The sequence below is a fragment of the Sphaerodactylus townsendi genome, linkage group LG16 (assembly GCF_021028975.2).
Source record: "Sphaerodactylus townsendi isolate TG3544 linkage group LG16, MPM_Stown_v2.3, whole genome shotgun sequence".
Taxonomy (NCBI): domain Eukaryota; kingdom Metazoa; phylum Chordata; class Lepidosauria; order Squamata; family Sphaerodactylidae; genus Sphaerodactylus; species Sphaerodactylus townsendi.
Window position 1 is genome coordinate 5,296,189 of NC_059440.1, and position 23,151 is coordinate 5,319,339.

At 49.3% G+C, this 23,151-nt stretch overlaps 1 protein-coding gene across 1 annotated transcript in view; it reads left to right on the forward strand.

Annotated features, from left to right (window-relative positions):
• TBX4 (T-box transcription factor 4) overlaps positions 1-23,151 on the forward strand; it is a 78,288-nt gene that overhangs the window by 46,095 nt on the left and 9,042 nt on the right. Inside the window, 2 exon segments of the mRNA XM_048519368.1 lie at positions 5,185-5,337; positions 19,706-19,794. Of these exon segments, the coding sequence (XP_048375325.1) occupies positions 5,185-5,337; positions 19,706-19,794 (242 nt within the window).

The following is a 23,151-nucleotide window of genomic DNA, read 5'->3' on the forward strand; positions in this document are numbered from 1 at the left end:
CAGCACCACCTTCTGGAATCGACTGGTCATGTAGGAGCAGAACCACCAAAGCACAGAGCCTCCTTCTCCCAGCCCAGGCAGCCTCTGCAAAAGGATCCCGTGGGCAATAGTATCGACAGCCACTCAAAAGTTCAGGAGAATAAACGGGGACAACCCCACCCCCCCAACCCACCCCTCATTCTCCTGGAAAAGATCATCAGTGAGAGTGACCAAGGCCATTTCTAACCCAAAGCCGGGCCTGAATCCAGATCGAAACAGATAATCCATTTTTTTCCCAGCAGGCCACTATTCTTGTGCCCATTTTGCAGATGAGGCCCAAGGCTGCAGAGGCTGATTCCTCTAAAGCAGCCTATTGAGTGGGGGGTGGGGGGGGCTGCAGTGAGGTTTGAATTGTTAATAGCCAGGATCACAACCTGTTCCTGTTGTTGCTGTGCTCTGTCAGTTCTCAGACCCTTCCAAGTCCACTCAAGTCAATATGCTTAGAAGGGTGTAACTCTGTTCAAGATTGCACGGTTGGTCTGAGAATAGGGTTGCCAGATCCCCCATGGCCACAGGTGGGATACTGGGTGGGGGGGCGGGTAGGGTTGCCAGATCCAGGTTGGGAAAGTCCTGGAGGTTTGGGGATGGAGCCTGGGGAGGAGAGGACATCAGTTGGGCTTAAAGCCGTAGAGTCCACCCAAATCATCCGTTTTCTCCATGGGAACTGATTTCTGTAGACCACAAGTGTCAAACTCGCGGCCCTCCAGATGTTATGCACTACAGTTCCCATCATCCCCTGCCAGCACGAGCAATTGGCCATGCTGGCAGGGGCTGATGGGAATTGTAGTTCATGAACATCTGGAGAGCCGCAGGTTGCAGACCCCTGCTGTAGACCACAGGTGTGTCAAGCTCGTGGCCCTCCAGATGTTATGGACTTCAGTTCCCATCATCCCCTGCCAGCATGAGCAATTGGCCATGCTGGCAGGGGCTGATGGGAATTGTAGTTCATGAACATCTGGAGAGCCACAGGTTGCAGACCCCTGCCCTAGGAATAATCAAGTCAAGTCAATTAATCACCTTGTGTTCTATGTCATCACAGCACAACTATATGTGTTCAGAGGTGGACATGCTGGCAGGGGATGATGGGACCTGTAGTCCATAACATCTGGAGGGCCGCGAGTTTGACACCACTGCTGTAGACTGTCGATGAGCTGTAATTCCAGGGGATATTCATAGCCCCACCTTGAGGCTGGCAAGTCTGTGGACTCTTAAACCAGTAACTATGCCCGCCTTCATCCATTATAACTCTTCCCTTTCTTCTCCTCCTTCCTCTTTTATCTCCTCTGTTGTTAAAATTGACATTGTGCCAGTTGCTTGGGGCAAAGACCCGTCTCCGTATACATGAACGACTCCGCAACGCATCACGTCTCGTGACAACCTCGACAAACGCCTCTCTCTCTCTCCTTAAAGCCTATAACTAAGCAGCTACCAAATTAGTTGCACGACGATCAATGCTTTCAGGGGCCAAATCTCAGAGCAGTTTTTGCAGAACTTTATTCCTTCCAACGACCCGAGCGAGGAAAGAAGGCCGACCTTAAATCAAAGGCCTCTCCTGCCTTTTGTGCTCCAAGCTTTGAAGCCCCACAGCAGCCAAAGAGTTAAGGAGAACCTCAGAGGAGGCTGATAAAACGGCGAAAAGTTTCTCATTCCTGCTCTGGGAGGGAGGGGGGGAGAGGGGTGGGGGCGCCTGCATGATCTGGAAAATGTCATCAATAAAAACTGCATTTAAACGGTACGGGATGCAGCCCCACTACCGTGGGCAGGGTTATACGCCATCAGATGAGACGGAGCTTTAAAGTGCCGAGCTCACCGTTATGGGGCAGCCTGATCCGTCTGGAAAAGAATAGGCTTCTGTTTTTGGTTTTTCCTCTCTTCCTCTCCCCCCCCCCAAGTCCACTGCCATCCATCAGCATCAAGTACAGGAATAGCTGGTGCGGAAGAGTAGAAGGGGAGCGGCCTGGATAGTTGGGCGGTCTCTCCTTTCCAGAGATTCCCAGGCCTCGAAGGGCTCGCTCCTTAGTCTCCGTGTACAGCCGGCTTCACCTACATACCTGCATTTAAGTCAAGGCTGACATGGACAAGGTGAGGTAGTCACAGAGCAAAAGCCAAGGACACCACTCCTTGAATTCTCTTCAATCCAAATTTTTTCACAAGATAACTGGACTCCCAAATTGCGTGCCCTATGCAGCTCTTTGTCTGGAGTTAGGTCAAAACTCCTTGGAATCAGCCGCTTGGCTGAGGACTTTTAGATTCTGGCTGCGAATTCACTTTCTCTCAGACTGTAATTCCCTGGTCCACCGTCTGCTCTCTGACACCCATTCCAACCCCTGGTTTTCCATAATTGAAGAAAAAATGGCCTCTATTGGACTGTCAGTGGATTCACTTTGCCCTTTGTCCTATTCAGAAGCTTATAGGATATTAAAAGGTCAACTATTGGATAGAGAGTTCTCTACCCTAATCACTGCAGCCAAGAAAACGTGCTCCCCCCTGTATTTTTCTCTCCCATTTGAACTTGGCACACTACCTGTATTGCTTAATAAACCCTGTTCAAAGGAGAGCCATAATGCTCGCCAGGTTTAATGTTATGCCTTCTGCCTTGTTACATGGCAGATTTAATAAGCAAGAAAAGGCTAAAAGATTGTGCCCATGTAACGATGGCTCAGTTGAATCTCTGGCCCACCAATTACTACTCTGTCTCAGATTCAAGGAAATCAGATCCAAGTATGTGAATCTTACTCCTTTACATTTACCCCATCTCCCCGATTTAATTAGATTACACTACTTGTTGGACAACCCTGATCCTTCTCTCTGTATGATAGTGGCAGACTTTCTCCTGGAAATTACTAAATGCCAGTAGATTTCCTTCCATCTATATTGTATATGCTTTTTAATCTGTTTTTTATTACTGTTGCACTGTTGTCTATGCCAATAAAGGCTTGCTTCAAATGCCAAGGACAGAATTTTGGCATGGCATCCTCCAAAGTTCAGCAATGGGGGCGGGGATGCGTGAATTGGTCCGTGTGCTGCCCCGGACCCTGAACCTGGTTTTAGACCTCAGGTAGCCCCGGTGAGAGATCTGTGAACAAGACTGGCCAGCGTTTTTTAAAGGAAGAGAGTTGGTGGATAGAGAGCCCTGATTCGGATGGGGTGTGTGGCCTGGGGCGCAGGTCATAAGGTTGCAACTCCAGGTTGGGAAATTCCTCAAGACTTAGGGGTCAAGTCTGAAGAGGGCAGGGTTTGGGGGACGGATCTCAGCAGGGTGATATCAGAGTCCATCCTCCAGAGCTGCCATTTTATCCAGGGGGACTTATCTATATACATAAAAAGCAAACAGTGACTTTGTTAGTCACTCCCTAATGCCGAAACGGCTGGATGGATCGCCCCCAAATTTTCACATGACGTTCCTCCCTGTTGCGGGCAGGTAATGGGACCTTCAAATCGCCGAAAGTCCATACCTGAGCCAGGTAAAACATCTTTTTCCTGGCGCACCAGGCCATGAAGCTGCCTCTGTTTAATTGTCACCCTTAGAATGTTTGTGCAGCCTGTCTGTGGCCTGAGGGCTTGGGATGTTCGTGCAGATGGGCAGAGATGAGCAGTGAAAACAGTAAATAGGTAATACTGTTAGGTAATATGAGTGGAAGTGAAACACATACACACTTTGCCGTGTGAGACATCAGGTGGGGTTCCCCCCCTCACACACAGGTAACTTTCACTCTCTGTGCCTCACCCACTGCTACCACACAATACACATCCAGCTCATCCTCACACACCTCACTCTGCCCTCCCTCACATCCAACCACCACTTACCCACTTTCTCACCCATATTCACCACAGATCTCTTTTACTAAAAGCGAGCTGGAGTTTGCCTTTTTCTTCTAAGAAAATCCACGGGGTGGGGGCGAACCAACACTACTGGCTCCGCTTCTTTTGCACATGGCCCTTTAAGAACCCAGGGAGCTGGCCTCGATCTGAGCGCCTCACCACCCTGCCTCGGCTGCCTGGCTGGGATAGCCTCCTTGCCCCAGTTCTGCCTTACCCAAGCCAGGACTGCGCGTGTCAACCAGCCTCATGGACAGCGGGATTCGCACTCTGGACAGTTCCGTTGTGGAATGGAAAGGGTTACCTTATACTAAAAAAACAAGACAGCACCATATAACGATGTGCATTGAAAAGGGAAAGAGGGATTCCATTTGACCACCCCAAAAGGCTATGCTGCGGATCATTGGACCTGCATGGACATCTGTGTGGGTTGCAGACTGTGATGAGAAGGACAATTGCCACAGCAACGCGTGGCTGGGCTCCACTAGTAAGAACATAAGAACTAGCCTGCTGGATCAGACCAGAGTCCATCTAGTCCAGCACTCTGCTACTCACAGTGGCCCACCAGGTGCCTTTGGGAGCTCACATGCAGGAGGTGAAAGCAATGGCCTTCTGCTGCTGCTGCTACTGCTGCTGCTGCTCCCGAGCACCTGGTCTGCTCAGGCATTTGAAATCTCAGATCAAGGAGGATCAAGGTTGGTAGCCATAGATCGGCTTCTCCTCCATAAATCGGTCCAAGATTTATCCCCATCAGTTGTTATTCCGGGAGGTCTCCAAGCCCAATCTGAAGGTTGGGCTCTGCTAGCAGGAGAGGCTGAGACAGGAAAGTTGGAAGAGGGGGAGTGGTGGAACGAAAGTCCCAGGTGGGGGTGGGGAAGCATGGGTCTGTGATGCCACAGCGAACCTGGATCCAGTATGGTCAGTGACCAGAGGAGGTGATTTCTCTGGACACACACACACACACACACACACACACACACTGTCAAGAGTACAATGCAGGAAGGAAGGAAGGACAGAAATTAAGTGGCGTCAATAAAACGGGGGTGAGAAATTGAGGCGAGAGCTGCACGGGGAGGAACGGCAACGGGGAAGGCGAGGAAGTCCATTTGCTGACTGTTCGAAGGAAGTCACAAAGTCTGGCTGCAGGCCTCTCGTGCGTCTCGCGGATATTTACGTGCATACCAAACCGCCGCGTCCTCGAAAACAAAGCTCTCAGCTGAGCTCTGCTGTTCTTAAACCACCTTCCTGTCTCCTGCGGCTCAGTCCAGTCGAACAGGCGCTCTTTGATTCTTAATGGCCTTTTTCCCCCTTTCCCCTTTTCCCTAGATCATTCTCAATTCGATGCACAAATACCAGCCACGGCTGCACATTGTGAAAGCGGATGAAAACAACGCCTTTGGCTCCAAGAACACGGCCTTCTGCACGCACGTGTTTCCGGAGACGTCCTTTATCTCCGTCACTTCCTATCAGAACCACAAGGTGAGCGGCCCTGAAGTCCAAACGTAAATCTGGTTTATCTGTCTTTTTTTTATGTGGTGAGGTAGAAGTAACTTCTGTTCTAAGCCTCTGTAAGGAACGCTGACTGTAAACGTGTCACGTAAGATGTCTCGGGCGCACTCCTTGGCATCTCCCGTCCGAAACGGTCTCGGGCAGAAGGGCAGAGACAGACTTCCGTCTGCCAGAGACCCTGGAGAGCTAAAGTCAGAGCAGAAATTGTTGAGCTAGATGGAGCAAAAGTCTGGTCTGGGACCAGACTAGATTTCCTGGATTAACCTGTGCAGCGATAGGGGGCGGGCTGGATTCGGATAGACGTTGTAGCGCAGGGGGAATGGTGGTTTCTCCCCCAACTCCTGCCATATTTCGTCCACTCACCACATGGGGAAAATCCATACAGGTTCCACAGGTTTATCCATGGCCGTTCCATCATCCTAGCTAGCTTGCTGCCCTAGAGCAGGCCGCTTCAAGAGTTTGCATCTATTTTGAATTGTATTTATTTTACTTCATTGATATCACACTTTTCTCTCTAGAGGAAACGCAAAACAGCCTACATCATTCTCCTCTCCTGCATTTTATCCTCACCAACCTCCTTGGGTGGTAGGTTAGGAAGAGTGTATGTAGCTGACCTAAGGTCACCAACCTATGCTTCCATGGAAGAGCAGAGATTTGAACCCCAGTCTTCCAGATACTAATCTGACACTCTTGACCGCTACACTACATGGCAGGGGTGGCCAACCTGTGGTGCTCCAGATGCTCATGGACTACAATTCCCATAAACCCTTCCAGCATGGCCAAGAAGGAGCAGCAGTGGCGTAGGAGGTTAAGAGCTCGTGTATCTAATCTGGAGGAACCGGGTTTGATTCCCAGCTCTGCCGCCTGAGCTGTGCAGGCTTATCTGGGGAATTCAGATTAGCCTGTACACTCCCACACACGCCAGCTGGGTGACCTTGGGCTAGTCACAGCTTCTCAGAGCTCTCTCAGCCCCACCCACCTCACAGGGTGTTTGTTGTGAGGGGGGAAGGGCAAGGAGATTGTAAGCCCCTTTGAGTCTCCTGCAGGAGAGAAAGGGGGGATATAAATCCAAACTCTTCCTCTTCTTTTTCAATTGGCCATGCTGGCAGGGGCTGATGGGAATTGTAGTCCATGAGCATCTGGAGCATCATAGGTTGATCACCCCTGCTATATGGGCAGTCATCATCTTTACGGGGGAGAGTAGTCTATAAATTAAATGGGTAGGCAGGTAGACAGACAAACAGATAGAACTTTAAGATCTTCTGCTATTGTTATCGGATATTCTCTTGGCTTTCCTCTGATGACTTGCCTGGGGCAAAACCACATATCCTCTTATTTTTATTCATTTTATTTCACTTCATTTGAGTCCTGCTGTTCTCCTTGTTGAGAACTGAAAGCAGCTTATATAACTCTCTTCTCCTCTGTTTCATCTTCACAACTGTGCTGTGGGGTAGGGTAGCCTGAGCGTGTCATTCAACAAGCTTTCCTGCCAGAGCAGGGATTCAAACCTGACTCACCCAGACCCTAGTCTGGGGCCAATTATGCACAAGGTGTCTGGGGAGCAATGGGGGTGAATGTCCCTCGCAGAAAGATTTCTTGCATGGACGTATTTCCTCGAGTCCAGCTTTCACTTTTCATTCTCTCCGCGGCAAGCGAGGTTGCTTCTAGAATGACTTTTAATCTGCTTCGCCGCCACAGTGGGCAGATATGCCAGTAAGCACAGCTTTGCCCTGGACCTCTTCCCTCCACCCACAGTCAGCCTACACAGCTCCACCCTTCCCACTCCCTTGCATTGCCGTCCATGCCTCACCCCACTCCTTCCATGATGCCAGATCGTTCCAGCTTCTGTAAATGCTCACATCAGGATATTGATATCTCAATATAATAACAGAGAGGGCTTTCCCAAGGAACAGTCTCTTTTTTTTGCTTCTAGCCTACCTCCCCGACTCTACTCCTGCCCACCCTGAAGCCCGGGAGTGCTTTTAAAATTATTTCAAAAATGCCTTTATTTTAAAAGAAGCCTCTCTGTTCTGTGGCAGTGGCAGCAGCAAGAAGTGTATCTGTGTGGAGGGGAGGGGAGGAGGAGAGAATATCAGCTGTATACATAATCCCTTTCTTCAGCAGTGTGTGGTCCAGGGAGTTGCTACGATATCAATATATTTTACAACGCCAGCAATCTTGAGCCTAGTGGGCATGATGAGATCTGGGGAACCAGGTTTGTTTCCCCACTCCTCCACATGAAGCCTACTGGGTGACCTTGGGCGAATCACAGTTCTCTCAGAACTCTGTCATCCCAGCCCACCTCAAAATGTGTCTCTTGCCGGGAAAGGAAGGGAGTTTGTAACCCACTTTGAAACTCTTTATGGTTGAGGAAAGCGGGATATAAGTCCAAACTCTTCCTCCTCTCTTCTCCCCCACCCGCCCCCATCCCCTGTATTTATGTAAAGGGGGATTGGAGCTCAGAACCCAAGTGACTGCTATTTAAAGACTGTAGATCAACATCATTGGCCAGAACATTCCTCATGCGCTCTCACGACCATAGAATGTGGGCCCGACCCACTGAAGCTGACCGGCAGGAGGCTGAGAGGAGATGAAAGGCTGCTCTTCTCCCAACGCATGATTGATGTGCAAAGTTTTCTGCCCTGGAATGCAGTGATGATGGCCAGCTTCCATGGTTTGCAGAAGAGGAATAGATAAGGGCAGCGGAGGAGAAGGCGTCTATCAACAGCTATTAGCTGTGATGGCTTGAGAGAACCTCCCAGCATACAGGCCTTTGGGCTTCTTATTACCAGATGTTGAGAAGGGGGGGATGCACCAGCTTCTCATCTTGCCTGGCTGCAAACCTCTGGAAGAATCTGTCCGACGCTGCGGGAACAGGATGTTGTCCCAGATGAACTTTGATCTGATCCAGAAAGACAGTTCTTCTGGTCCTAACGGTGCTTTAAATGTTGGGATCTCTCATAGGGTAGCTGGTGGGCAGAGGCGTAGCGGGGGAAATGGCCCCTGGGGCAACACCTGCTCGTGTCAAAGGCGCCCCCTTGCACCCCACTTACCTTAAGTGGCAGCGGTCCCCGGCAGCCTGGCGGGGGGGCTGGTGGGGATGGAGAAGTCTGGCTGGGCTGCTGCCCGGTGCCCCTTGGCCCGGCCCCACCAGACCCTGACCCGCCAGGCTGCCCAGGACCACTGCTGTTAAGTGGGGTGCAGGGGGTGCCTTTGACATGGGGGGGCAGGATGAGGAAGAAGAAGAGGAGGAGTTTGGATTTATATCCCCCCTTTCTCTCCTGCAGGAGACTCAAAGGGGCTGACAATCTCCTTGCCCTTCCCCCCTAAAAGCAAACTTGCCTGCTTGAGGAGTGGAGGTGGGGGCGAGAGAGCTCCGAGAAGCTGTGACTAGCCCAAGGTCACCCAGCTGGCGCGTGTGGGAGTGCACAGGCTAATCTGAATTCCCCAGATAAGCCTGCACAGCTCAGGCGGCAGAGCTGGGAATCAAACCCGGTTCCTCCAGATCAGATACACGAGTTCTTAACCTCCTACGCCACTGCTGCTCCACTGCAGGAGGGGTGTGGGGGCGATTTCCCACGCCCCCGTGATCAAATGGTAGCTGCCCGGGGACATATGTCCCTATATGCCCCCGTGGGCTGTACGCCTCTGGCGGTGGACTGCTGCAGGAGAATTTTGCCAAGGATGCAGCTCAAAGGCAGGAAGAAAAATGCACCTCTTCTTTTTTGGGGGGGGGGGGTGGGTGGGTGGGTTATTTCTTTTCCCTAAAAGGCCACTTGGCAGTCCACAGCAAGCCCTGTAACTAATGAATCGGAGGCCATAAACTCTCGGATGTCATTCAAAACAGCGAGCAAACCTAATAATGACTAGTAAAGCCCGGCCATAAATCTACAGTGAAAAGTAATTACGGCATATGTATTTAGGGAGACATACAAGGAATGTTACTATAAAAGCGGAGTTAAGAGCCTGCCTTGCGGTCAGAACATGAAGGAAAAGAAGGATTTGGAGGGGCGAGGCCGAGGGGGGCGGGCGAGAGAGAATTGGGAGAAAGCAAAACGCAAAAAAGCATTCAGCTCTTGTCCTTGCGGTGGATTCGCATCCGTTTTGTGGGGGGGGGGGGTTGGTGGGGGTGGGGGGGGGGGGGGGGGGGGGGGGGGGGGGGTGGGGGGGGGGTGCGGGGGGGTGGGGGGGTTGGGTGGTAGGGAGGGGGTGAGGGGGGGGGGGGGGGTGTGGGGGTGGGGGGGGGTGGTGGGGGGGGGGGGGGGGGGGGGGGGGGGGTGGGGGGGGGGGGGGGGGGGGGCGGGGGGGGGGGGGGGGGGGGGGGGGGGTGGTTGGGGGGGGGCGGAGGGTGGGGGGGGCGGGGGGGGGGGGGGGGGGGGGGGGGGGGGGGGGAGAGGGTGGGGGGGGGTGAGGGAGGGTGGGGGGGGGGGGTGGGGGGGGGGGGGGGTGCGTGGGGGGGGGGTTGGGGGGGGGGGGGGGGGGGGGGGGGGGGGGGTGGGGGGGGGAAAATGCACCCCCTGCAGGCACCAATGTCCTGGTGCAAAAAATTTGGTCGTGGTGAAGTGGCCGCCCGTGGGGGGGGGGGGGGGGGTTGGCCTGATTGCATGCAGGAGACCACGCTGGGCTTGGAAACAGGATCTGCATTGAGGATTTCTGCACTACTGTGTGGGTGTGCGTTTGTGTATTCACGCCAGGGGCGTAACGAGGCAGCCCTGGGCAAACTGTAGCCCTGGGCAAAACCTGAGTTGGATGCCCCCCCCCCCCCCACCATGGGCGGCCACTTCACCACGACCAAATTTTTTTGCACCAGGACATTGGTGCCTGCAGGGGGTGCATTTTTAGACATATCAGCACCAAAATTTCAGCATATCATCTGGTGACTGTCCTTATGCTACTCCCCAGGTTTGGTAAGATTTGGTTCAAAGAGTTCAAAGTTATGGCCTCCCAAAGGGGGTACCCCATCCCACATTCTTTGCTAAGGAGAAGGGGGATACCCTTTTGAGGGTCCATAACTTTGGACCCCCTAAACCAAACTGCACAAAACCTTGGGGGTGCCATCATGACAGTCTCCAGATGATACCCTGAAATTTTGGTGATGATACGTCCAAGAATGCCCTCCCTGCAAGAACATCCCGAAATTTGCCCAAGAATCTTCGTTCTGCATTGAGTTTTCTGCTTTGCTGTCAATGGGGCTTGCAGGCTGGGGGGGCACATTTCTGAATGCACAGTCTCAAAACTTTCAGGGTCTCATCAGGAGACTGCCCTAATGATACCCCCCAAGTTTGGTGCAGTTTGGTTCAGGGGGGCCAAAGTTATGGACCCTCAAAACTGTAGCCCTCATCTCCTATTAATAGCTCCCCATTGGAAACAATGGGGATAGGAGTACCCCTTTGGGAGTCCATAACTTTGGACTCCCTGAACCAAACCTCACCAAACCTGGGGGGTAGCATAAGAACAGTCTCCGGATGATACGCTGAAATTTTGGTGCCGCCAGCCTAAAAACTGCGCCCCCTGCAGGCCAAAATTGGAAAACCACTAAAATACCCAAAAACGAACTCAGCATTTTGATGCCCCCCACAAGGTGATGCCCTGGGCAGCTGCCCACCTTGCCCAATGGGCATTACGCCAGTGATTCACGCGTGTGTAACCTCTGTTTGTGGGTTCTGTGGGGCAGAACTTGAAATGAGTTTGCAACAACAAATTTTAAAAACAAAACGGTTTACTTTCTTAACATATAACATCAACATTTAACATCATACTTCAAGGTCCTGTTCAGGTTGCATTTTCAAGTCCTTATATTGACAGTCTACTGATACTGTCAAGTCCAATTCTTCTTTGCAAGTGGGTTGGCTCCTGAAGACACCAAGGGCTTGATGAACAGGATTCAACGTGATGAAGGTTTCCAGGAGAACTCTCACCCATTACAACCGCAAAAAGAAACCCTGAAACAATAAACTCCAACATTTACAACATAGCAAAAATAAATAACTACCTTCCCACTAGTTCCCAACAACATTGCAGTTACCTTAACAAGGTGTTAAGGGCTTATACAAATCAAGGTCCGAGTCTGGTAGCCTCGTCTCCTCCAAACTACATGAGCTCTGCAGCCTTCTGCTGCTTTGAGTCTCCACCCCTTTCTGGGTCAACCCATTCTGAGCATGGGGGTTACACATGCACAGGACTCCATTTACCACCCCATGGCACCTACAGCCTGCTGCAATTTGCACTGGCCCACAGATACCCAGCTTGGGGCGAGGAGATTTCAACCGTGGTGGGCCGCACCTCAAGGGCAGAGCATCTGCTCGGCATGCGGAAGCTCCCAGTTTCGATCCCCGGTATCTCCAGTTAGGAGGGCCAGGTGGCAGGAGAGCTGCTGCCAGTCGGAATGGATAATACTGACCTCGAGGGATTGGAGGTCAGATTCAGCGTAAGGCAGCTTTATGTGTGTTCAGTGCTGCTGCTGCAGCTTGGAAGCAGACAAACGTTATTCTGGTGGAGTTATTCTGGTGGAAAATATGGCAATTTATCCCGGGCCCTGACCTATGCAGGCCTCTGAAGCTAAGCAGGGTTGCTCCTGGTTAGTGCTTGATGGGAGACAGTGGCGTAGCGCCCAGGGACATGCTGGTACAGTGGCGTGGGTGTTCCGGGGTGGGCGTGGGTGTGGCAGGGGCGCGGGGCGCAGTGTGCCCCGGGCGCAGTTCCCCCTCGCTCCGCCCCTGATGGAAGACCACCAAGGAATACCAGGGTTGCTATGCAGAGGAAGGTAATACCAATCGTCTTGGTTTTGCCCCTTGCTTTGAAAACCCTACTTGGTCTCTGTAAGTCAGGCGCAGCTTCGTAGCACTGTACACATACATTCTCTGAGGCCTTAACCCCAGAACTGCGGCATTGAGTGAGTTTCAGAGGATGGTCATGTTTTGACCCTTGACAGCGTATACCCCGAAAATCTTGTGGGTCTCAAAGGAGCTGCTGGACTGAAATCTAGTTGTAGCATTGAGTAAATGGAATGAACGTTGTAACAAATACGGGGTGTGTGTGTGTGTGTGTGTGTGTGTGTGTGTGTGTGTGTGTGTGTGTGTGTGTGTGTGTGTGTGTGTGTGTGTGTGTGTGTGTGTGTGTGTGTGTGTGTGTGTGTGTGTGTGCAGCCCCTCATTTGATTAGTCCACGGCAAGGTTGTCAGTTGAAAAGTGACGCTGTCCAGAAGGAGGCTTTTTCCTCTCTGAGTGGCTTTATGGAGAGAGATCACCGAAAGGTCTCGCTTAAAATGTCAGCATTACGAGGAGGGGGGGGGGGGGGGTCCATATTTCTACGCAAATGACCCAGATATGTGCTGCTTCTCAGCGCCGGGCTCTATGCTCCATCCTGACCAGGAATGTGGCCGCATTTGGTGCTTTGGGAAGGCTGATGAAGACCTTCGACAAAACATAACATACAATAATTAATCCTGCTAGAAAAGAGTAGTAGTGTAGTAGTCTCGAACCTTGAAGCAATACTCTGTATTGTTGACCAGCAGGATTTATTGATAGGCATCGAAGCACCCAGCTTGACAAAGCCAATTCTGGCAAATCTGGCTTTTGCTATCCCCATTATTCCGATTTTAGACCCCCCTCCCATCTTCCCAAGAAACGTGAGAAAGAGTTAGTTTGGAGCTGAGGCATCCCAAGGTCGCGACAGATAGAGACAGAGAGTGACCTGGCATCCTGCTCACATGAGATAACAGAAACAATTGTGGTTCTCATGAGACCAAAGTGTCAGGGGAAAGCCTAGTTATCTAAGTGTGTGAAGCTATAAAGTAAAGATCAAGGAAAGAATGCCCCAGAATGGCAGTGATAACATATAGTAGGTTGGTTACATATATCTTGTAGCAATTACATTGATCTAGGAATGCATCTCAATCCCAATACAATACAATCCCCCTGACAAGAAGCTAGGAGGCCTGGGTTCAAATCGCTGCTCTGCCATGGAAACTTGCTAGGTGACCGTGGGCCAGTCATACACTCTCATCCTAACTTACCTTACAGTTCCCATCATCCCCTGTTAGCATCATGCTGGCAGGGGATGATGGGAATTGTAGTCCATAACCATCTGGAGGGCTGCGAGTTTCACACCTGTGCCTTACAGGGTTGCCATGAGGATAAAATGAAAGAGAGGTGAACAACGCAAGTCACTTTAGTGGAGAGAGGATTGGGGTATAAATAAAGCAAATACATAAAACCAGAAAGTGCCTTTGAGCATGTGCAGAATTCTGCCACTGAAATGAGGCAGCAGAGTTTTTAGCGTGGCACTTTTCTTTCACCAAGGACTTCAGAGCAAGAGGTCTGGGTTACCCCTTGCTTTATTTTGGGATGGACTTGTGGGCAGACAGATGTGCCCAGGGGCCAGAGCTAGCGGCCCAGCTGTGGTCAAAGTTTTTGGAACATGGAGGCTGTTGGGATTTTTAAAAATTTTAATTTAATTTTTTTATTTAAAAAAATGGGGGGGGGGGGGAGAAGAACCGAATATTGTCCACATAAAATTCTGCATCCGGCCAGCAGTCAATTTGAGTCCAGATGCCCGCTTCCCCCAGCCATTACATAAAGAAGCTGAATTGAGAAGTGTTTGGTTGGACGTCATTCTGTGGGTGGTGGCCGGGAGAGGGTCCAAGCATTTTGTGGGTTTGGGGGGGGGACATTATTATGCTTCCGCAGAACCCACCGTGGTTTAAGAAATCCACCGGGAAAAGCTAGCCAGAGGCAGAGGGCAGGGAGAGAGAGAGAGAGAGAGAGAGAGAGAGAGAGAGAGAGAGAGAGAGAGAGACGTACTTCCTCTACAACCGAGCCAATAAGGCTGCTTCCAGGGTTCGCTGACAGTCTGCCAGGAATCCTGACATCCCTCTCGCACACGGGGTACCAATGGTCCATGCGCACAGCTCCATCAGATGCCCGAACATCCCCTTTGGGATAAGAACCAGTGAGGAAGGCAGGGAAAGAGACGCCCGAGGGTTCTTTTTGTTTCCCCCTTTAAGAGGTTAAAATGTAAAAGTCAACTTAAAGCCACATTCCTGGAAATCCATTTTTTTGTAAAAGGCCGACAGAACCGGCCAATGGGAGCAGGCCAAGGAAACCACGACCAGCCCGCCAGACGCTGACGCTGGCCTCCTTTTGAAATGTCACCGGCCTAACAGGGTGTGGCTTGCGTGTGTGTGTGGTGCATTCCTCTTGCCCACCACCCTCCACGCCTTGTTTTTTCTCACCGCAGCCAGGGGAACACTGAATCTTTGGCTCATGTCAACCGGCTGCAAACTAGCGGCTTCGCATTTTGACTTTCTCTTTCTCGCAATAAGCGTTCCCGGCTGAAGGCTGATTTGATTTGATTTGATTTTGATTTGAAATTTAATTTATATACCGCCCTCCCCCGGAGGGCTCAGGGCAGTGTACAACATGATAAATGACAACAACAGCAATACAACAAGCATAATAATACAACATTTGTAATAGACCCTGACAATAATTCAACACCAGCTAAATATAACTAACAATAATATTCCTATCTCAGGTTAACCACTCTAACAGCATAATCCGCATAGCACCTAATAAAAAATTTTTACAATAACATAACATAATAGCATAACAACATAATACATAGCATACAATATAATAGCAAAGTATCAATATCACATACTTTAACACCTACAATAAGAACCTGAATAACATATCACATATAACATATCACATATTTTAGCACCAACAATAAGCACCTACATACCCTGTTTCCCCGAATATAAGACATCCGCTGAAAATAAGACGCAGTAGAGGTTTTGCTGAAGTGCAAAATATAAGGCATCCCCCGAAAGTAAGACGTAGCAAAGTTTTTGTTTGGAAGCATGCCCGGCGAACAGAACACAGAAAAATAAGACATCCCCTAAAAATAAGACATAGCGCATCTTTGGTAGCAAAAATTAATATAAGACACTGTCTTATTTTCGGGGAAACACGGTAAATACAACATTTGCAATAGACCCTGACAATAATTCAACACCAGCTAAATATAACTAACAATAATATTCCTATCTCAGGTTAACCACTAACAGCATAATCCGCATAGCACCTAATAAATTTTTTTACAATAGCATAACAACATAATAGCATAACAACATAATACATAGCGTACGATATAATAGCAAAGTATCAATATCACATACTTTAACACATACAATAAGAACCTGCATAACATATCACATATCACATATCACATATCTTAGCACCTACAATAAGCACATACATAACATCAGATCCTCTGAAGATGCCAGCCACAGATGCAGCCCAAACGTCAGGAGAGAATGCTGCTAGAACACAGCCATACAGCCCAGAAACCACACAGCACCCCACCTACATAACAGTTTGCAATAGCCTAACAACATAATACGTAGCATACAGAATGACAGAGCAGCAATCTCTACATAACTTAACTATCCCTATACATAACTTGTTGACTATTACAACTAACAACCTCATAAATTAATAAACCTGAGGACAAGCAGAAGATCAGAAAAATTAGAAAAATGTTGATGGCGACTTCCCACAGCTCTGTAAACCGAAACAACCTAACTACAACTATCTACTCTCAGAGCCAGTTTAGTGTATACATTTCAACCCCATTTATAGCAGCCCAATTTCCGTTACATCCAGAAGGTCGACTACTACACTAACTACACTAGACGGAGATGCTTTACTACCCTGCCAAAGTCCAGTGAAAACCCCAAAATTATTAACAATGTCCACCAGTGGTGGGATCCAAAAATTTTAGTAACAGGTTCCCATGGTGGTGGGATTCAAACAGTGGCGTAGCGCCAATGGGGCTGGGCAGGGGACAGCGGGGGCGTGGCCGGGGCATTCTGGGGGCGGGGCATTGCTGGGCGGGGCTGTGGCAAGGACTAAGCCGCTGCGCCAGTCCTTGGGCGGGAAACAAATGCACGCAGGCGCAGGCTGCCACGCACGCCGGTGCACCTCCTGCTAGACTGCTTCAAGTTCTGCGCGCTACTGCTGAGAGGAGGGGCGTAACGAAGGCCAAAATCACGTGGCAAAATCCCCAATTAGTAACCCCCTCTCGGCACACACAAATAATTAGTAACCTACTCTCGGGAACCTGTGAGAACCTGCTGGATCCCACCTCCCACCCATCAGATCCCACCTCTGATGTCAACCCCCAGACATCTAATCCACTTAACTTTTGGGGGGCAATGTCCCACAACCTGGAAAGATAGTTGCAAGACAAACATTTATGCACCAGGTCAAGCTAGTATGGTTTCGGCAACATGCACACACGAATTGTACTTTGGCGCGGGGGCGGGGGCGGGGATGAAGAAAAAAACCCTCTACTGACCATGAAGGTGCCTGGCTGGGACTGTGTATCAGTCGCACATTCCACGGTGCCCTTTCTGCGAAGGAGAATCCTGGTTTAGAGATGGATACGATAAAAAGCTTCAATGAGCCTAGGGTGTTTTCACATAGGGATGATTCCCCATTAAACATCATTAGAAACATAGAAGGGATGTCCAAGGTCATCTAGTCCAACCCTCTGAACAACACAGGAAATTCACAACTACCTTCCCCCCGCCACATCCCCAGCACCCCCAACTGTATGCTGAAAGCAGTGGTGTAGCGCCAAGGGGACAGGGCTGCGTGCAACGCCCCGGGAGCACACCGGTACAGAGGCATGGTGGGGGCATTCCGGGGCGTTCCGGGGGCGTTCCGGGGCAGGGGTGGGCAGGGAGCAGGTCTCTGGAGAAGCTGCATTTACATTTCCAAACAAACAAAAGGGGGTTGAAGTCTGGTTTTTATGTGTTTATATTATGTTCTATATAATTGTTTTTAAAGTGTTTTTAATGTCTCAAATGTTCGCTACCTTGGAGACCCTGAATTAGGCTGCAAAGGTGGCACAGAAATAAATGAAAACAATAAGGCTGACCCCTCCTGATGTGTGGTAAGGAGGGAGACCCTCCCCTCTCCTGCAGCTTTTTACTTGCCACACTAGGAGGAGGTGTTTTGGTCACTTGTGTGGTGTGTGGGATGAGTTCCTTCTGAGTCCACAGGATGGAGAAGAGCTAGATTCTAGTTTAGTAGCACCTTAGGCAGCAACAAGATTTTGCTTTGACTCCTGAAATCTCATACTCCAAAATCTTGTTGTTGCTCTCTTCTGGACTTGAATCTATATTCAGCTCACAGTTCTAAAACAAAACTACATTTAAACTACATCCTGAACTGGTTTAGAAGAAGAAGAAGAAGAGTTTGGATTTATATCCCCCCTTTCTCTCCTGCAGGAGACTCAAAGGGGCTTACAATCTCCTTGCCCTTCCCCCCTCGCAACAAACACCCTGTGAGGTAGGTGGGGCTGAGAGAGCTCCGAGAAGCTGTGACTAGTGTGCACAGGCTAATCTGAATTCCCCAGATAAGCCTCCACAGCTCAGGTGGCAGAGCGGGGAATCAAACCCGGTTCCTCCAGATTAGATACATGAGCTCTTAACCTCCTACGCCACTGCTAATAGGTAGATTCATAGTCCAGGTAGTCCAGTAGCACCTCAGAGACAACAAGATTGTCGAGGGATAAACTGCTTCATCTGACAAAGGGAAATGATTCTCCCTTTGACTCACAAAAGCTCATCCCCTAAAACTCTTGCTGGTCTACAACAGGGGTCTTCAAACTATGGCCCTCCAGATGTTCATAGACTACAATTCCCATGAGCCCTACCACTTGGCCATGCTGGCAGGGGCTGATGGGAATTGTAGTCCATGAACATCTGGAGGGCCATAGTTTGAAGACCCCTGGTCTACAAGGTGCCACTGGACTGCAGAGCAACACAGCTACCTTATGAAACTATCGTCCCAGGAAGGAGTCATCTGACAAACTGTCGAGATGGAGATTGCCATTCCTGTTGCCTTTCTTCGAAGAAGGGCAGGCAAGGCCGGAGCGAGGGGGAACTGCGCCCCTGCCACGCCATCGCCACGCCCCAGAACGCCCCCACCACGCTGCGCACCCCCCTCATCCCCTTGGCGCTACGCCACTGACGGCAGGCACCCAAGAGAGGGTAGAAACTGCATTCATCACTTAGCTGGGAGAAGGGGACCTTCCCTGCCCTAAATTTGGTCCTCTTGACCTGGATGCAGGCATCATGTGACTTTCATGGAAGGCCCCTGCCTCCAAATCCGAGAGACGGGTGCCTGCCCTGTCCCATTCAGCCGCAGAAGCTTGCTGGATGACCTTGGGCTAGTTACACCCTCTCAGCCTAGCCTACCTCTCAGGGTTGTTTTGGGGAATTATACGGAAGAGACGAGAGCGATGAGTGCCACTTTGGGTCCCCACTGGGGAGAAAACCAGGGAACAAATGGATTAAAAATGAATTTAACAATGAATAATAAAGTCTAAGTATAACCGATTGGGCGTTCTGGTGGACTCTAATCTGGAGAACTTGGTTTGATACCCCACTCCTCTGCATGAGCAGTGGACTCTTATCTGGTGAACTGGGTTTGTTTCCCTGCTCCTTCACATGAAGTCTGCTGGGTGACTTTGGTCCGGTCCTAGTTCTCTCAGAACTCTCTCACCCCGACCTATCTCACAAGGTGTCTGTTGTGGGGAGAGGAAGGGAAAGGAGTTTGCAAGCCACCTTGAGTCTCTTTACAGGACAGAAAGGTGGGGTATAACTCCAAACTCCTCCCCCTTATTCATTTATTTTTCATTCTTATATACCGCCCCTCCCCCAAAGGGCTCTGGGCGGTGAACAACAAGATGAATAAAAAAACAGTGTTGGAGCAAATAAACAAAGTTACAATAATCATAACATTAAAACCCCAGTAAAACCCCAGTAAACAGCGCCTCTTCTTCTTCTTCTTCTTCTTCTCCTCCTCCCCCTTCTCCTCCCCCCCTCCTCCTCCACTTCTTCTTCTTCTTCTCCTTCCCCTTCTCCTCCTCCTCCTCCTCCTCCACTTCTCCTTCTTCTTCTCCTCCTCCTCCCCTCCTCCTCCTCCTCCACTTCTTCTTCTTCTTCTTCTCCTCCTCCTCCTCCTCCTCCTCCTCCTCCTCCACCACCACCACCACCACCACCACCTCCTCCTCCTCCTCCTCCTCCTCCTCCTCCTCCTCCTCCTCCTCCTCTTCTTCTTCTTCTTCTTCTTCTTCTTCTTCTTCTTCTTCTTCTTCTTCTTCTTCTTCTTCTTCTTCTTCTTCTTCTTCTTCTTCTTCTTCTTCTTCTTCTTCTTCTTCTTCTTCTTCTTCATGGAACTGTTAAACAGTGTACATCTGCAGCGTAGTCGTGGTTGTACTTTCAAATGCAAGGCTGACCTGGCTTCTCTCCTTCTCTCCGCAGATAACCCAGCTGAAGATAGAGAACAACCCGTTCGCCAAGGGCTTCCGGGGAAGCGACGACAGCGACCTGCGGGTGGCCAGGTTACAAAGGTGGGCAGAATGAATGAGCCTGTTTGACGCTGCAAAGGACACTCCCCTGGAGGCAGGATCCAAGCCAACAGGACAGGCACTCAAGAGAGGGTGGAAGCTGCCCTCGTCACTTAGCTGGGAGAAGGGGCCCCGCCCTGCTCCACAGGAAGTGGAGAGTTAGAAAATGGCTGGAATGAGGAACCCTTCCCACGAGACATGTAGCGGCAATGGGGCCACCCGGGGTGGCTTGTCCCAGGTGCCACCATTGCCGTCACGTGGGGCTGGGGGCGTTTCGGGGAGGGGGCGGGACTCGGGACAGGGCACGCAGGCAACTCATGTCCTGGGTACAGCTCCCGCTCCCATCATCACTGCTTCCCAGCCTCTTGCTCAAAGCCTTTTAATGGATGCCATTTTCACGTTGCCCAGTTGATAGTTTTATTTCTTGAAGAGCACACACTGTCACATCTGCAGTGTGGTATGAGTGGTGTGTCACATGTTCCAGATTGGGAAAACACTACTGAGGCAGAAGGGAATAAGCTGACACGAAAGGTCAGGGGCAAAATGCCACAGGGTATACGCTGCCACAGGAGGTGGCGATGGCCACTAACCTGGATAGCTTTAAAAGGGGCTTGGACAGATTTATGAAGTCGATCTATGGCTACCAATCTTGATCTGCCTTGATCTGAGGTTGCAAAGGCCTTAGCAGACCAGGTGCTTGGGAGCAGCAGCAGCAGCAGCAGAAGGCCCTTGCTTTCACATCCTGCAGGTGAGCTCCCAAAGGCACCTGGTGGGCCACTGCGAGTAGCAGAGTGCTGGACTAGATGGACTCTGGTCTGATCCAGCAGGCTAGTTCTTATGTACTTATGGTACTAATGTAAAAAGTTCCCTATATTCTGGTGCTGTTGAGGTTTCAAAACAGTTTACACACTTCTTGAGCAATAGCTAGCAGGACAGTGTTGGTCTCCCGTCTTTCACAGATTGGGATCATTACGGCTTTTCTTCTCATCCAGCTCTCCCACAAATCGAACAACAGAGTATTCATAGGTATTGTGGTATGGTAATTTCATTTATATACTCCCCTCCCCCAAAAGGCTCCGGGAGCCTTGTTATTATGTACAACAACATAATAACAACATCAATAAACATAACAGCAACAGTAAGGAATCCACAATGCTAAGCTTCTGGCAATGGGATCACTTCTGGCAATGGGATCACAAGATCACGCTTATCTCAATGAAGGACACAGTCAACTGAATCCAAGCTGCTGGTTGACCTGATATCTCAAGATATCAAACCTAGGCAGCCAGGTCAGAAACTATTAACGGCAGAAGACCGGGCAGCTTTTCAGAAACTTAGATCCCCATGAAATGTGTTTTCTAATGACAAAAGCCTGATGCCCTACATCATGGACGTAGGTAAGGGGGAGGGCTCGGGTTTGAAACCCCCCCCCCCCCATTCATGTCCGAAGATCTGCCCCTCCGTTTGTGGGTTTTTAAAACATTTTAGTGCTTTTTCGGTTTTTGGCCTGCAGGGGGCGCATTGTTTGGGCTAGCAGCACCAAACTTTCAGGAATTGTTTGGGGGACTCTCCTGATGATACTACCCGGGTTTGGTGAGGTTTGGTTCAGGGGGTCCAAGGTTATGGACTCCCAAAGGGGGTGCCCCCATCCTCCATTGTTTCCAATGGGAGCTAATAGAAGATGGGGGCTACACCTTTGAGGGTCCATAACTTTGGACCCCCTGAACCAAACTTCACCAAACCTGGGATGTACTATCAGGAGAGTCTCTTATTGATACCATCCAGGTTTTGTGAAGTTTGGTCCAGGGGGTCCAAAGCTATGGACTCCCAAAGGGGGTGCCCCCATCCTCCATTGTTTCCAATGGGAACTAATAGAAGATGAAGGCTACATCTTTGAGGGTCCATAACTTTGGACACCCCCTACATACCATCTTCGGCAATTTGCTGGTCCCCTCCTGGGGTTAGGACCGGATGCCATCCACCAAATTGTGGGTGGGGTAGGTTGTATCGCTGCTACTGATTTTATTGCTTTTATGAATTTTAATGGTGTTATTCAATATGTTTGTCTGCATTTTGTTATTTATTGGTTTCCTATTTGACCTGTACACCGCTTTGAGCCCTTCGGGGGTAGAGCGATTTATTAAATAGAATATATCAATATCTATCTATCTATCTATCTATCTATCTATCTATCTATCTATCTCTATCTATCTATTCATTTCCATTCATCTATCTCTACATTCATCTATCTATCTATTCATTCATTCATTCATCTATCTATTCATATCTATCCATCTATCTGATCTCATTCATCTGATTCCACCATTCCATTCATCCATCTACTCATCTATCTACCCACCCACCATATGAGGCACATATTATTATACATATATATATATATATATATATATATATATATAGAGAGAGAGAGAGAGAGAGAGAGAGAGAGAGAGAGAGAGAGAGAGAGATCTAGATATCTAGATATCTAGATATCTAGATATCTAGATAGATAGATAGATAGATAGATAGATAGATAGATAGATAGATAGATAGATAGATAGATAGATAGATAGATAGATAGATAGATAGATAGATAGATAGATAGATAGATAGATAGATAGATAGATAGATAGATGGATGGATGGATAGATAGATGGATGGATGGATGGATGGATGGATGGATGGATGGATGGATGGATGGATGGATGGATGGATGGATGGATGGATGGATGGATGGATGGATGGATGGATGGATGGATGGATGGATGGATGGATGGATGGATGGATGGATGGATAGTGGATGGATATATATATATATATATATATATATATAGAGAGAGAGAGAGAGAGAGAGAGAGAGAGATACACACACACATATACACATATATACATATATACACACACACATATATATACATATACATACATACACACACACACACATATATATAGTGAGAGAGAATATAGATAATATATATATTGAATATAGAATATATATTAAATAGAATGTATATATATATATAAAATCAGTAGACCTCAAAGACAGATGTGTGCATCAGTACATACATACATAAAACCTTTATTAGGCATAAAACGAATATAACAACCAGCATTATCCAGACAGATGTTCCATATATAAAACCACCACAGGTATTATTCCAAGGTTCCTAAAAGGAACCTAGCTACAGAATTTAAAATCACAGAAGAAGAGTTGTTTAGTAGGAATGCCACCTTCCCAGCATAACAGAGTATTCCTTAAACTTCTAGCAGGAAAAGGAAGGTCAAAAGCCTGGTCCTTAGCTTCCTCTGACATTTGGGGCAGTTGAGGCATTATATGTTCCCATAGATTTGCACCCACTA